We start from the raw sequence: 16566 nt of genomic DNA on the forward strand, positions 1-16566 counted from the left end.
AAAATAATATAAACATTTTTCATTCATACTCTGTTGTTCAAACTAAGATTTTTTCATATTTTGAAAAGTTTGTCTGAGTCTTTTGTTTAGTTTTGTCTGGTAGTTTATTGTATAATTTCCGTCCCTGGTTTATTAGTCTCGATTGTCCTTGTCTTGTTTTAGAAAGTTGTAGATGATATTTTTCTGATATTATCGTATTATGTCCATGTTGACTACAATTTTTTACAAGTTTTAGTTCTTCGTCTACTGGCTAATTTATGGATAATTTTTAATGATTCTGGTTAAAAGAGTTTAGTTATATTTAATTGCTAAGTTTGCTTAAAAAGTTATCTAGTTGCAGTTATAGACTATTAAACTAAGTAAAATTTTATCAACGCTATGGTTTTTCAAAGTTTTGGAATTTTAAAACTACCCCGCCCGTGACGTCACTACTTGTCTTCTGTGTGTTGTCCTGACTGGCATGCTGGCTTCTTGGAAACCGAAAATCTGTAGTATAACGCCATAGTTCATTGGTTGATTAGTAAGAATTGAGACGTAGTTTTAAGTAGTTTTTTTTTAAATAAAATCGTTTATCTTAATTTGTGCATACATTTTCGAAAAACTCAGCGGTACAACTGAATGCTTTAATTTTCACTACGTGCAAAAAATATTTTTATATCCAATTTTCTGTACCACTGAACTTCCTCATTCGAAAAATTAAATCAATGCTACAGACAAACTTATTTTAAAATTATAGAAATAATTTTTCCACATATTAATTCCATATTATAAAAATATATATTAATACGTCTTTGTTTTTTTTTTCGGGGTGTGTTCCTGTAGCTAGTGTCTAGAACTTAAGGAGCAAAGGTCCGCGGTTCGAACCCCACTCCATCCTTACTTGATTCCTATTTTCTAATAGTAACTAATTTACAACTCGTTAAAAATGACCTTTACAATAAAATATTTGGGCAAATCATAAGAACAAAAATATTTCTTATAAAACAATGAAAAAAATATTAAAATAGGTCTTTTGGGATTATACATATTATAAAGTCAAGTCATGTTAAGTCTCGTCTGGTTGGTATAATCAACACGTGGATTTAAAAATAAATCCTTTACAAAATAATTTATACACGTGTACTAACAGAATACTGTTAATTTTAATTTATTCCAATGAGATTATTCGCAAAAAAAGGTAATGAAGTTCATTTATCAAAGTTGTAAAAGATTAGACATTATGTATTTTAAAATCATTATCAATCACACTGAAATATGTCACGGTAGCTGGACTGGTACCCGAAGCGTACGACTGATCACCTTATCTTTCTGTAACCAATGATCAAGATACGCTGTATTTATTTTACCAGTGCAGTGCCCTATGCACAATCGGGTATGGATGAGGATTAAATTATTGGTTATGCTTATTTGAAATAATGCATTTGCGGGAATTCAACGAAAGCATACCTTGATTTTAGAGCCACCGTGCAAAGGTGTGACCACTTGTTTCCGACAATTATTTCCGAATAACCTTGCTACTAACAAGCAACAAGTAATTTTAAAAATTGTACTAATTAATTAATTTTTTTTTCCCTGAATAGTTTTTTGTGAATATTTGGAGTGATAGCTGAGCTATTTGATAATACAGTAAAATTAAACAATGGTTTGAGTATATCTTATTCTAATTAAGTTTTTTTCTTCGTTTACTCATCAAGGTTTTAAAAAAAAAAACAGATATTTTTTTATGATCATTGATCAATAAGTCCACTTATATTCACTACACACTCTCGCATGCACAAAATACTCACACACCCATACCCATATGCACACACCCTCACACACCCTAAATATATATACTCACCCTAACTATATATTTATATATATATATGGATAATTTTTATAGCGCCGTTTTTGTGAAAATCACCTCAAGGGCGCTGTACAATAAATAAATATCCCACCACGTCTTGCAGCTACAGAGCGCATGGACGGTTGAAATTCTTGTTCCTCGTCTCCAATTATGATATACAGGAGCTAGATTACAGCACGTCTTGCAGCTACAGAGCGCATGTACAATAAGAAATCTAGCCCCTTTTTATATTTTTTGTGAAAATTTTCGGAGCAAAGCATCAGAGAAAGAACACGAAAAATAGAAAAAAAAATATTTGTTCGATTGTCCCCGCAAATTTTATAACGTACGTCGGTCGTATTTCTTATCTTTATCGCATCCACCGTTACCAGCACGGACAAAGATAAAACACGATAAGTATTAGTAGATATTGTAAACCTTTGGCACGTTCTATTTTCAACTGCCTAGTTTAAAGGACAATATAACAATAACTATTCACAATCTATCAATATACGAAGAATAAACGACAATATAACAATAATAATAATGGACAGTATAGTAAAATGATTCCAGTAAAATGGCTTAATAGTGCAGAGTCAATTCTTTAATGTTAGTTTCACTTGATAACCCCCAAGAAGTTATAGCATATTGTTTAATTGATTCTGAGATATAAATAAATATTTCGTAATGTATTCACGGAGACATAATAATACCTGAGATGTAGGTTCATCTTGTCAAAACTCTGATTTTCTTCATATTCCCATATGGAGTAGAAACATGGACATTGACAGAGTCTGAGATAAAAATATTGTACATTCGAAATGCAGTGCAGGAGAAGAATGCTCCGGATTTCATCGACGAGGAGGCTTACAAATGTGTCCAAATTGAATATTGGGGTCATTCATATGGTACAGGCGAATTCTACAATATTTTGGACACATTGCCAGGAGAGAACCGGACAGCCTCGAAAAGCTTGTTGTGACGTATGGAGTGTAGGGAAGAAGATCCAGGTATCACTCACTTACCAATGAAGTTCAGTGGCCACTTTACACTTAAACCAGCCAATGGCAGTTCATAGACCCTGTAAACGCCTAGACTTCCATATTCCCTTATTTAAGGTATTCTCCATCCCTGTTGTAATTTGTTAAAATGCATTAGATAAAAATAATATTTTTTAAACGTACTTCTGTTGAAAAAGATACTTAAAAGTTTTATGTAACTAAAATATTATGACTTTTTGACCGGCAGAAGTTCGCCTGTCAAAATTTGGACTAAATTTTGGTACATTGATTTTCATAAGTATAAAGACTGAGTATTAGATCCTCAACACAAAAACAACTTAAACAATTACAAACTAATACCAATTTCAGACAAAGGAATTTTTAATAGTATTAAATTAAAATCAATAACCTACTTCCACTGTCTATGTAAACAATTAGTAACGAGAAAATGTTCAAAAAGGCTATAAAAAAATGGATAGTGGAGCTAGGTAGAAGTAAAATGGATTGTCTCATTCGCCCAAACCAATATTGAATTAACTGCTCCACAAATGTATAGTTTATGTTAGGTTTTTGTTATTTTCATTGTGCGTTTTGTAATATAAATAATATAGAAGTACATATTTCTGATAAATAAATAATATAGATGTACATACAGCTGATTTCATATCATGTATCTATATTTTTTATACTGTGTTCAGGTGTTTTGTTTCATTATAATTATTTTCCAATATTATTTTATACTTTGTCAGAGGCGTAAGCCGCCGAAATAAATAAATTATAATAAATACGTAGTGTTTAAAACGGTCTGAAAATTTTGTTAATAATCTCTGTTTATTAAGTTAGTCTTCTTTGTTTATTCTCAAATGTAAACATATTTAAAAATAAATTTATTGTTAAGTGTCCTCGGCACGGGTAACCCCAGTAAGTTCGCATTATTTTTAAGAGAAAAAATATGAATCAATAAAATAAATAAAGTAAAGTTGGTTCAATGGTTTAAATATAATAAATGGAACAATTAAACTGTGACAGCAAAATCTTATTTTTTCTCTTTTGAAAAGAAGCATTTTAAATTAAGTAAATTTTGTGTGTCTTTATATGAGGACCGATGTACCAAAACTTGGTCTTAATTTTAAGAGGCGTAATCTGCCGGTCGAAAAGTAATAATATTTTCGTTATGCTAAACTTTTAACAATATTTTAAACAGAAATACCTTAAAATAAACTGTTTTGTTTTATGCATGTTTACGTAATTTTTAGTTGTGCGATTTAAAAAAAAAAGGTTTTTAAAATGTCTGAATCTTGAATGAACGATTTCCTTACTTTTTATAAGACTTTAAACTGTCTGCTTTCTATATAACTACGTTAAATTATCTTTAAATCTTTGTATTTAAATGTAATTGAGTTAAACATACAAATTAGGCAGGTAAGTACAGGTAATATGATAACGTTAGACTGACCAATCAAATCGCACCACGTAGGTTAAAATAAGTTTTTTTGATTTCAACCTTGGGAACACTGTCCATTTTATATGCATTCATTTCATAAGGTATGTGACAAAGGCTTGTCTATGTTGTATCTAATTAAATACACATATTGTTACATTAATTTAATTTATTTCACGTAATACTTTTCTTTTTTCTTATCTCATCTCACTGGGCACAAAGAACACAAAAAAAAAATTGCGAGGTCATAATTTTTTGGTGGCTGAAGAAGCAGTTGATGCGTTCAAAATGTATGTTTTAGAGGTACCTTAGTCTTAGCGGCAAAGATGCTTTGAAAATGGATTTAAACGGATGCAAAAGTGTATTAATCATCGTGGAGAATATTTCGAAAAACACTTAAGCCATTTTTGATAGGATTTTTTTTTACTAACACCCCAAAATATAAAAGGCAAATCTCGTACTCAAAGAATGCATGGGATTGTCATATTCAAACCAAGAATCATTTTATGATCCAGAGGATAGTGTCACTTACTCATACAATTTGGGCATGTCGTGCAGTCTATATAAAAGCCCTGCGGGCGTTTAGAAATAAATAAACAATGTTTTTAAATAAACGTTATGAACTTTATTTTGAGTTTGGCCAAATTTTTCTACTAAAACCAGCCAATGACAGGTCATAAGCCCTGTAGATGCCTAGACTTCTATATTACCTAATCTAAAATGTTCTTCATCTCTGTTGTAATATGTTAATATTAACAGCTCCCCTGGGAGTCCAGTCCAGTACTTGTCTACAAAATATTGTTGATAAATCCACCTGGTCCATGAAGAAGTATAGAAATTGAAAAAAATTAAATATTCAGGCGTTGCCTAGTTTGTAGGTGAAATAAAAAAATAAGATGAATCTCACTCACATACATAAAAGTTTCAGCTCTTTAACTTCGCAAACATCAAGAGATGAAAGAATTGAAGGCATATAGATGTTCAAATATGGGCAGAATGGTGAATGTTACACAGTGTAAAGTGGCCACTTAAACCAGCCAATTACAGGTCATAAGCCCTGTAGATGCCTAGACTTCTTTATTACCTTCTCTAAAATGTTTTTCATCTCTGTTGTAATATGTTAATAAACGTTGTGATTTAAATTATTTAATATTGTTTATTATATCATTAAATACATAGGCAGTACATATTGGATTTTTAAAATCTGAGAGGTCATATTCATTGAATATATAAGTAAAATTTATACATTTCAGTAAAGTTATTGGTTGTATAATATGTGAGGAAGTTCAGTGCTACGGGAAAATAGAATTTAAAATGTTTTCTTACACGCGGTAAAAATTAGAGGATTTAATTATACGGCGAAGATTCTCTAAAATTTATGAAAAAAATAATAAAAACGAATTATTTTGAAACGTCATAGGTTCATGTGAACTAAAACCAATAAATTATATCCTTTTTTTTGTAACAAATTACAACAGGGATGGAGAATACCTTAAATAAGGGAATATGGAAGTCTAGGCATTTACAGGGCTTATGACCTGTCATTGGCTGGTTTAAGTGGCTACTTTACACACTGTGTAACATTCACCATTTTGCCTATGTTAGATCATCCATATTTCTTCAATTCTTCCATTTGTTGATTTTAGTGAAGTTAAAGAGCTAAACCTTTAATGTTGTGAAGAGATTCATCTGACTGAATTATTTCACATACTAGGCAACGCCTGAAAACAATTTTTCAATTTATTTTCATTTCACGAGGTTATACTTTTAAATGTCAACACAACTTATCGACGACAACTCGTGACGTCGCGGACGGAGTAATTTCAAAATAAAAAAATAATGGCGATGATAAAACGACGAACAAAACGAAAAAATATATATTTTGATTTAGTTTGATAGTCTATTAACAAATAAATTATGCTAAAATACCACTAAACTTCCTCGAGTCATTTTTTGTACGGGGTGTAAAGCTTAGTAATGATGAGCACCGTTTCCTACTCCGTTAAAAGCGGCGAAATGGGCAGCTTTAGCCTGGGCAACTTCAGGGGTGTCCACGACGCGACCGTCGTGTCCAAGGGGCGCGGGTCTGTGGGCGTAGGCTCCATGGGAAGCGGGGGCGGCATAGCCAGCCTGTCCAGCGGAAGCAGCGTAAGAGTTGATTCCTCCGTGGTCTCCGTTGGAGGCGGCGACGGCGGCGTAATGGGCGGCCTTGGCTTGAGCGACTTCAGGGGTGTCTACCACTCTTCCGTCGTGGCCGAGGGGGGCAGGAGCGTAAGCTCCGTGGCCTGATACTCCGCCGTAAGCACCGCTCTGGTCGTACTGTCCATGATCCTGGCTCTCGGCCAGACCCTCTCCTCTCCATTGGCCGTCCTCCTCAGCGCCGTAGTTGGCGGACACCAAGGCTCCAACGCAGAGGAAAGTGACGAAAAACTGAAAATAAAACCTTTTTCATATAAAAGTTTGTTGATGACGTGAGTGAAAGATTACTTTGTTTTGAAAATGTATTTTTTTCCTTAGATAAAGATTTGAGGTACTGCTTTTTTACATGAAGTCACTCCTCCGCGCCATTCTTCGCTTTCTCAACGAGTTATGTTCGCATGCTTTTCCTAATTGTTGAAAAGTGTTTCTCGCTTTTTTCGCCGTAAAAGTTAAAGCCAAACATTAAGTTTTTTCTTTGTTTATGGTCATGTTATATTTTCTTGTTAATACAGAGTGTTTTTTAGACCCTGTCACACCCGAAACCACGATGATCAGTATGATCAAGAAGACATATTGGCAGATTAAAATAAGTTTTTAGAACAAATATTTAAAAAATATATATATATTTAAAAAAACAAACGGTTGCTTACTTCTGCAGGGACGAAACGAAGAGTGGCGGAAGGAGAGGAGGAAGGAGAGGGGGAGTCTGATACACCGCCAACAACAAGTTTTCTATTTTTAATATAAATTTATTGACAAAACGCATGTAGCAAAAAAGTCCTGATTAAATACAGGAATAACCTAGTTAGTTGTGACTGAAACAATGAACATACCAGTGGTGAATGGTGATTTTATTAACAGGAAAGCTATAAAAAAATATCATATATTTTTGTACCTACATAGGAGATATAATGTAAGTAATATATACTATAAATTGATATTTTTCTGTGGTTCTGTGTGATACAACAACTCTCATCCATGAAATCAACTCAAACGATGCAACTTCGTGATATACTATATTATAGTGATATATTATTATCCATTACTTTAATATATAATTCATTAAAAAAATAAATGAATAATACCACTATGTAGGTATTCAATTGAAATGTCATCTGACCGCATTGTTCTAGTAATTAATAGTGCTAAAAACGGCCGCGTGAAGCGCTTTATGTCCTGCAATATGACGCATGAAAGTAATTATGGTCATATGTCAAAAGTACCATCTCCAAGAAAAATAGTCCTTAAGGAACAATGTTTGAAATACTGTTTTCCAAATCAAGAATCTTCAAATAATTTGTGTAATCTGCATGTTTTATTTAGGAGAAAAACCCGCACTGGGGTTTAATACATTCAAAATATAGTATACTTATTTTGATGAAAAAATAAGCTGGAATAATCGGCTAGTTTCTTGGCTCACAGCAGGCGCTTGGCGAGCTTTATTAAAATTTATATTTATAGTAGGATGATTTAATGAAGGAAATGATTAAAAATAAGTGTTAATTATTTATTCATTTTTTTGTAAATAAAGTTATGATAAAACATTATTATGGTTAGTCAAATATAATGGTAAGGTGCGCATAATCGCTTCTATACATGGTTCGCCCCTGGAACATACGTCTATACATTATCGAACAGTGAAATAAATTATGAAAGAATGCACTATAAATTGGCTTTCGAACAATAATGTTTTGCTGTTTATATTTTATTTATTCGAATGATAATGTTTTGCTGTTTTTATTCACTAAGCAAAGGCCAATTGTGAAACTGGAGTCACGGGTTAGATTTCCATCGGTTGCGAGAAAAAAAATCGAAAAAAAAAGAGAAAGATTTTTAAAATTTTCTTTTCATTCCTACTTGCGACAAGACTCTATAGAGGCTTAGCGGATTATTTATTTTTGAGTTTTTTTTAAAATAAAAATACCATCAAGGGATAAAATCAAGCAAAAATCTATCATTTGATCAACAATGCCATAAGATTCCAGTAGAGACAACGTAAAATGTTGATTATAAAAGTGGTTTGAGCTGTAATATTTTATTGTTCTTGGACGGGAGCCGGAAGCGTCAGTAGGATCACCTTATCTTTAGGTAAGAGGTGATTAAAATACACTGATTTTAGCTTACCAATGCAGTGCTCTATGCATCACTGGGTGTTAAAAAGAGGAATGATGATTATAATGATAATTACCCATCTTTAATATCATTATTTCGGCCAGTTTAAGGATATTGTTTTCCTTTAATTAGTCTTTGGATATAAATAATATCCATGGTTTCGCCTTGGTTGACACAAAAGATAAATATCAGGTTTTTAGTAATAAAAGTCAATGAAATACTGTCCAGTAAAAAAAAAAAGTGTTCTAATTATTCATCATCATTCCCTTTCTACACCTAATGGTGCATAGGGCAATGCATTGGTACACCAATGGCAGCGTATATAGATCATTTTTTGTTACACGATGGCAAGATGATCAGTCTTACGCAACAGGTACCAGTCCAGGGACTATAAAATATTCTGGTGTGAAAACACCCTTTCAAATAAATATTTCATATTAACCATGTCGGGAACCGAACCCGAGACCTCTCGCATGGTAGGCAAATGCGCTGACCATAGCACCACGAGGCTGACAAAATAATTATTAGTAGCAAAAAAATATTTTTAAATTTGTAATCTTGAGTTCCCGCAAAAATGGTCATTCTATCGGCCACGCCCCTAATACGTCACGCTTCATATTTATTTGTTCCTGGCCATTAAACACATCGCGTTTTTCTGGCAACGTATTTTTATTGAATTTCATTTATGTATTTAACATTTTTCCTTAATATCCACATTGATTTTGAAAATACAATTAATTATTCTAAATCAATTTCATATATTATAATTGGTATTCTAGTATGTGATTTTTTCCAATGAGGAACTTCAATCCTACGGGAAATTGGATACAAAAAATGTTTTCTTGTGCGTGGTAAAAATTATAGCATTAAATTGTACTGTGAAATTATTTAAAAGTTAACGAAAAAAATTAAAATAAATATTTTAATGAAAACGCACTACTTTGAATGACGTCACTGCTTCATATGAACCATCCAATGATATTAGAGCATTGAAAGATATCCGGTTTGGTCACCGTAAACGAACCAATCGGAAGAATAGTCAAAAAACAACCCCTGACGTCACACACGGAGTTATTTTAGAAATGCGAAACTTTAAAAAATCTAAGCGCTGTTAATGCGAAATATTTTTTTTTTAAAAACTTGATATTCTATGAACAAATAAAAAAAATATAAAAAAGACACAAAAATTTCCCATTACTTAGTTCTAACTATTGAATCATTATTTTTTAATAGTCAGAAAGTTAAACAAAATAAGAGATTTAAAACAATGAAAATAACAGAAACACACGTGCTGAATGTTGATATAAAGCTATGTACTGTGTACGTATGATTAAATTATTTGCATATTTAAATAAACAATGGAATAATTCGTGGGTATTGAAAAGAATTGCGCCTCCTTTTTCCGTATCAACAGACTGTTTTTTTTACAGAATAGAAACGCGGAAGTGTAAGAAATAACTCAAGGATTCTTAATAAGAAAAAAAAAACAAACACAATGTTAATATATTCAATTGAATGTGCTACTGGGTTGTGGTTTCATGCGTCGCGGACTTACGCATCAGAGGTCCGAGGGTTTCCATTTTCTAATGTTGAGTTTTTCAATAAGAACGCAAGTACTTCATTTTTACAAAAAAAAAACTTTTGCCCGCGTTATAGTCTAGTCTAGTGTCTAGGGCTTTTTATTCTTTCCCGCGTGTAAATGATGTATACAAGTATCCTATGCACCGTCAGATGTTGATAAAAAATGATGATTTAACCCGATTATTTTATCATTACATCAAATCAAATAAATTAAGAACTGTGTAATAAATTTTGTCCGATCAACATTTTAAGGTTCGAAGGGTGAATTCCCGGCAAGACCATTGTAAAATATTTAGTTGATGGGTGTTTTCTCTCTAAACCATTTCATAGTCAGATCATTAGCCATCTTGTGTCCAATGGTGAACACAGACTTTCCCGTTAGATCTTCACATCTCCCTATCCAGAGTGAACCGCACCCAACCACTTTCTGCAACCTGTCTTATGTCATCAAACCAACTTGCCTGAGCTCTGGCGGCACTTCTTCTGCTTGTTCTGGTTTGCCATTCCAGGGCTTTTTTAATCTATCAAGAGTCTGTTGTTCTGACTGTATGACCGGCCTAGCTTCATTTCGGGTTGGCAACCCTGTGGACCACATCAATACCAGTGGGTCTTGCTTTTATCCAAGTGCTAGATCTTTTGTCTCTTAATAAAATACCCAGCATTTTCATTCTCGTTTTGTTTCTTAATGTAATTGGCTTAGGCCGTTTAAAAAATAAATAAATACATGTGTTTGGATTTTGGTTGAAATACCTTAAAATAACATGGAAAAATACAACAATGTTTTGAGTATGTTCAAATGCTTGCAGACTGGCTGGATTTTCTCCCTAGGGAGTTGTTCATATTTAAATTTGTTGCAACAGAGAGGGAAAACATTTTTGAGAACGGAATATGGAAGTCGACGCATACAGGACTTAGAAACTGCCATTGACAATAATTTGCAACATTGAAAACAATTTTCCATTTTTTTATACTTCTTCTTTTACCTTCAACTAAGAATTAACTACCTGGTAAAAGAATAAGTATAAAAAATTGTAAAGTGGTTATCAGGCGTTGTCTAGTAGATGAATTAGTTCAGCCGAATGAATCTCACCCACATGATTAAGGTTTTAGCTCTTTTGCTTCATAAAAGTCAATAGATGAAAGAGTTGAGAAAATGTGGATGTTCACTCATAGGCAGAATGATGAATGTTACACAGTGTGTAAAGTGGCCACTTAAACCAGCCAATGACAGGTTATAAGGTGTGTAAATGCTCAGACTCCCATATTCCTTTCTTGAAAATGTTTTCCCTCTCTGTTGCAACAAATTAAAATTTTAAAAATACTTTTGCACTTACCAGGGCGTTCATGATGATTTTGTTGTGAGCCTTTTCTGAATTGAAAACTGCTAATGATTAGGTAGGAAACAAAATGGAAGTTTTATACTGCCCGAAAGCGTTATTGTCACTGGCAAGTGGGAGAAGTCTGAAAAAACTCGATATCACTTTTAGTATTAATTTTATATTAAATCTAGATGTACTTGAAACTTTAATCGTGATATGCATTTTTTTTCAATTGCAGATAAAGTGTGCACAAGCATAAAACTTCTTATATTTATAGATCTTAAGAGTCAAGTATTCAATGAATATTTTATTACCAATAATAATTTGTGTATGTCCAAATGTTTGAGAAAATAACTGGATTTCACTCCCAAAGGAGTTATTAGGATTGATTTATTGCGGCAGAGAGAAAAACAGTTTCGAAAAGGGAATCTGGAATTGTAGGTATATACCAAGGGCGTGCAGTGAGGTTCTCGATTAGGGAAGCTGTCACTCGGTAAATATGAACCTTTTACCAAAACTGTATTTCAAATTAAGTTCTGTGAAATAAACTAAAAAGTAATTTTGTGTCATAATTTCAGCATAAAACAGCAATATTTCATAGTTTGTTTTTAATTGTGTTAACCGATTTAAGTGCTAAATTTGTTTCAAAACAGTCACAATATTTGAAAAATAAATATGGATTGGTTTGTAAGAACTGCTTCCACAGAGCTTAATATTTATTTTTACAATTATTTAATTTTTATTACTCACGTTGCTAGTTTTACTTCGACGCTTATTTTAACTATTGGTTTTATTTTAATGATGTAAAGTTTTTTTTACGATATTTTAATATTAATAATTTGAATTGTTGATTTGATTTTAATTCTTATTTAATTCGTGTTTTCGTGTGTATATAAGATGTATTCCATATGAATGAAGTAAATACCGTATTTAAATATTATTGCGCACCGGTCATTATGTTAGTGGTTATTATTGAATATAAGTGGTCAGCGCGTTTGCCTACCATGCAAGAGGTTTTTAGTTCGATTCCCGACATGGTTGTCATGTATATATATTTATTTAAAAGGGTGTTTTTACACTAAAATATTTTATAGTCTCTGGACTGGTATGTGAAGCGTAAGACTGATCATCTTACCTTCGTGTATAAAAAATGATCAAGATACACTGCGATTGGTGTACCAATACAGTGCTCTATGCACCATTTGGTGCTTAAAGGGAATGATAAAGATGATTGGGCACCGGTGAATTATCATGTTCATTAAAGATGTAAAATACTCCAAAACTGTAAGTAAAGTAAAAATAATTTATTTTATAAAGTTTCTATTGTTTGTGCACAAATTAACATTCACTAATTCGTGGTCAGTAGCTTAATAATATATAACTTTCGACCCGCTTAAAAACATGCTAAGCATTTGAGCGATCACAATGAACAATAATGAACGTGCTTAAGTTATCGCAGTCATAAGTCAACGCTTGTGCAATCTCTAAGTCAACGCTCGTGTCGGTTTGTTTTTTGTTTTGCTCGTAAATAAATACAGTTCACTGGCGAAAAATCGGCGTTTACTGTAAAAAATATTACAATATATTGCATTTGCAAAATAGGAAGGAGTATCTCATACAAAAAAGTGAAAATTAAATTACAATTACTATGGCGACTGCTTTTCTTGACATTTGGCTTGCCAACTGCCGCGCCGTCTAAATGCAATAAATAGCATGATAAATAATAAATACAATAAAAAAAATAGCAGTTTTGGAATATTTTCAATATTTACGCCGGTGAAATTTAAAAATGTGATTGCGCAGTAGGATAGTACGTCGCGAAACGTAAATATTTTGACGTTTAATATTAGGTGTTCACGGATGTTCTATTGTGATCGCTAACACGATGAACAACCATGATAAGAAATTGTTATCCCGTCGCTTACTAGCATGTCGATGGTTATTTGTGATTGAGTTTCTGACGTCCGTTTCAGACTGAGAAAACGAATTAGAATCGGTTTGATTGTGCGTAATCTAAGGAGTAAAAGCGATTCTGAAAACTCACCACTTAAAATATCACTAACAAAAAAGATTGTGGTTTAATTATAGACCATAGAATGTAGAATCTATTGTATTTTTAACCTGCGTATTATATTTCACGTATCGCTTCCTACTTCAAGAAAACAAAAAAATATTTATTAAAATAAATAAAATAATGTTGAATGTTTGTCTGCCTAGTGGTCTAATAATCAGCGCGTTTGCCTACTACGCAAGAGGTCTCAGGTTCGACTTCCAACATGGTTGACATAAAATATTTATTTAAACATTTTTGGCTAAAGCGTTAATTTTTTTAAATTAAATTTATTTATTTATTTAACCTAGCCGGACTGAAGGGATGATTCAAATACTCCTTCGACCGATTTTAGTTCGATTATTGGAGTATTCTTAAAGCTATTTGCCCATTTTTTTATTTGTAATCGTGAAAATAACAAAAAAATATTTTCCTTGTTTTTGTTTTTATATTTTCAAATATTTTAATATTAAAACAAAAAAAGACGCAAATAATACAAGCGTCGATTTTACATTATCTGATTAAGCTTTCGGAAAACTAACAAAAATGAATAAACTAAACGAATGAGTAAAATATGCGTACGTGAAAGCATTAGTAAATTATTGCACGATCATAAACTCTGCCAACTTTTTGGGTATATATAGGCAGAATGGTTAATGTTACACAATGTGTAAAATTGCCACTTAAACTAGCCAATGACAGGTCATTAGTTTTGTGGATGCCCAGACTTCTATATTATCTTCTGTTAAATGTTCTACGTGTCTGTTGTAATATGTAAAAAAAAATAAACAAGATATTATAGTATTAGTATGCAGCAAATTAACAATAAACAAACAGTTTCAATTTTAAAAGTATTTAAAGTAATTGAAGTAACAGAGGTGATGTATCATAGTTATAAACAGTAAAACAAGTATAACTCTTAGCACATTTTTATCATTTAGAAAAGAAGTGATTAAAAAGTAATGATTTTATTTTGTATTAAGATAAATGAAATAAATTTTAATTTCTATGCTTGTTTGCTAACATGTAGAGCCGTGGAATAGGTGAGTATTTAGCGTAGTTTGAACTATGCACATCAACAGAAAAAGTGTAATTTTGTCTCGTTCCACGCTGTTTCACATAAAAATTCACACAATTTATAAGTTCGGAACTGTCAAAACATTATTTAATAACTTAAAAAGCAGCACTTAGTCTGAAATTTCCTTCTATCACTAATACGCACATATTCATTTTAACAACTTCATTCAAAAAATATAATTATAGATGTTATCTTGTCAGTCCTGGTATCACCTGCAAACCATCTGAGCATCTTCATTTTTGCAGTTTAAAATTTCTGCTCATGCTTTTTCTTCGTGGTCCAGCATTCTGATCCGTAAAGCATGACCGGACGAACAGCCATCTTGTTTATTTAGCCCTTGGTTTTAATCGGCATTTTTGGGTAGCACATAACCCCTGACAAGAATCTCCATTTTATCTGACCCGTAATGACTCAGTGTACTACAGTACCCGGCTAAGGGCTACCTGTTTGTTCCCCTAATTACAATTTACTTCGGAGAGCGAACATTAAATCGCGTTGTTCCAAGATTGTTCAATGATCTCCCACAAACCATCATTAACATGAAAGATCTTCAAATGAAAAAAAAAAGAACTGAAGAAATATCTTATGGACACTTTATATTGCCTGTTTATAAATAAATTTGTAAAATAAATGTAAAATAAACCTGTCATAAAAATATAAAAAAATGTGTCCCACCGAAAAGTCTTTAGACTTAGTGGGTAACAAATTCTTATATGTATTTTTTAATTATTAAATAAACGCTGCTCAGCAGCACTGAAACTGAAATAAAGTACATCGGGATCAAGAAAGAGACTGCTGGCTTAATCGGCTAACTTGATATATCAATACACAAACCGGAGCCGAGTGACAGAGATGGCCTCTACAATGTCGGCAGACTCTTTCTTAAGCCCGATGTTATTTTCTAACTACCGGGTACTGTACATTTGCATCCAGGGATGCATCAAGCGTTACTACAGATCCGAGGTATTGTAGGTATTTCATATTGTTTGTTACATGAACATATTTTATCTGCAGTTTCTGAATTACTTACATTTCTTACTTAAAAAAATATTTTATTTTATTCTTCTTCTTCAGTCTTATTCTCTCCACTGCTGGATAAAGGCCTCTTCCAAACGTCTCCATTCCTTCCTATCACCCGCTTTCATCATCCAGTTTGACCGGCAATAGAGTCAATGTCGTCGACCCATCTTTTCTGTGGCCTTTAAAAACTTTTTTTGTTTGCCCATGGTCTCCACTTTATTATTCTGGGCGTCCACCTGCTATCATTTTGCCTCGCCTAGTGTCCTGAAATCTTTTAAATAATCCCACTTCGCCTGTTTATCTGAGAGAGCTCATCCAACCTCTTTCACAACTCGGACTATCTCTTCGTTCTAGTAACGAGAGAACCCCTTTAATACCCTGTCAACGCTCTAATTTTCTTGCCTCCTCTTTCACAGTAGTAGCCGCTCGATTGTGGAATAATCTACCCACTATTGTTTGAGACGCCCCTTCTTTATTTACATTTAGGTCAAGATTGAAATGTCACTATCTAAATATTTAAATTGTTCCTTTATCCTTCTTATTTCCTTCCCATTCCCTCTCCTCTCTTCATAGTATAGTGTTATTTTTTTTTACATGTATTTATTTTTGTTGATCTTTGCTTTTATTTTTTGTATAAAATTGAAAGATTCAATATGTCCGTATATTTATAATTTTCTTAAACTGAACGGTTTGGGTAGGTAGGAAGAAATTGTCTGAAGGCAATATGCCCGTCCTTATATGTTTTTATATTGTATATGTATATAAAGTATCAAATAAAAAAAATAAAAAAAAAAATTATGGGTGCCTACAGAGTTCGGAGAAAAGTTAGCTTTAGGTCGCTACGGAATTCGCATTTAAGTCCAGTATCTTTAAAATTTGTAAAGTTAATTCATTCATTCAATTACTAATTCATTAAATATCAAATATAATGAAAAAAATG

The 16566-nt window shown here is 32.5% G+C and overlaps 1 protein-coding gene across 1 annotated transcript; it reads right to left on the reverse strand.

Annotated features, from left to right (window-relative positions):
* Positions 1-5031: 5031 nt before the first annotated feature.
* Positions 5032-11528, reverse strand: LOC148272239 (uncharacterized). Its single transcript, XM_088240313.1, has 2 exons — positions 11494-11528; positions 5032-6697 (listed from the first exon to the last, which is right to left on the reverse strand). The coding sequence occupies exons 1-2, from the start codon at positions 11503-11505 to the stop codon at positions 6239-6241; spliced, it is 471 nt and encodes a 156-aa protein (XP_088096439.1). The 5' UTR covers positions 11506-11528; the 3' UTR covers positions 5032-6238.
* Positions 11529-16566: the final 5038 nt, after the last annotated feature.

This window comes from Micrasema longulum, unplaced genomic scaffold (genome assembly GCF_059751315.1).
Source record: "Micrasema longulum isolate JH-2025_06_02 unplaced genomic scaffold, ASM5975131v1 h1tg002420l, whole genome shotgun sequence".
NCBI lineage: Eukaryota > Metazoa > Arthropoda > Insecta > Trichoptera > Brachycentridae > Micrasema > Micrasema longulum.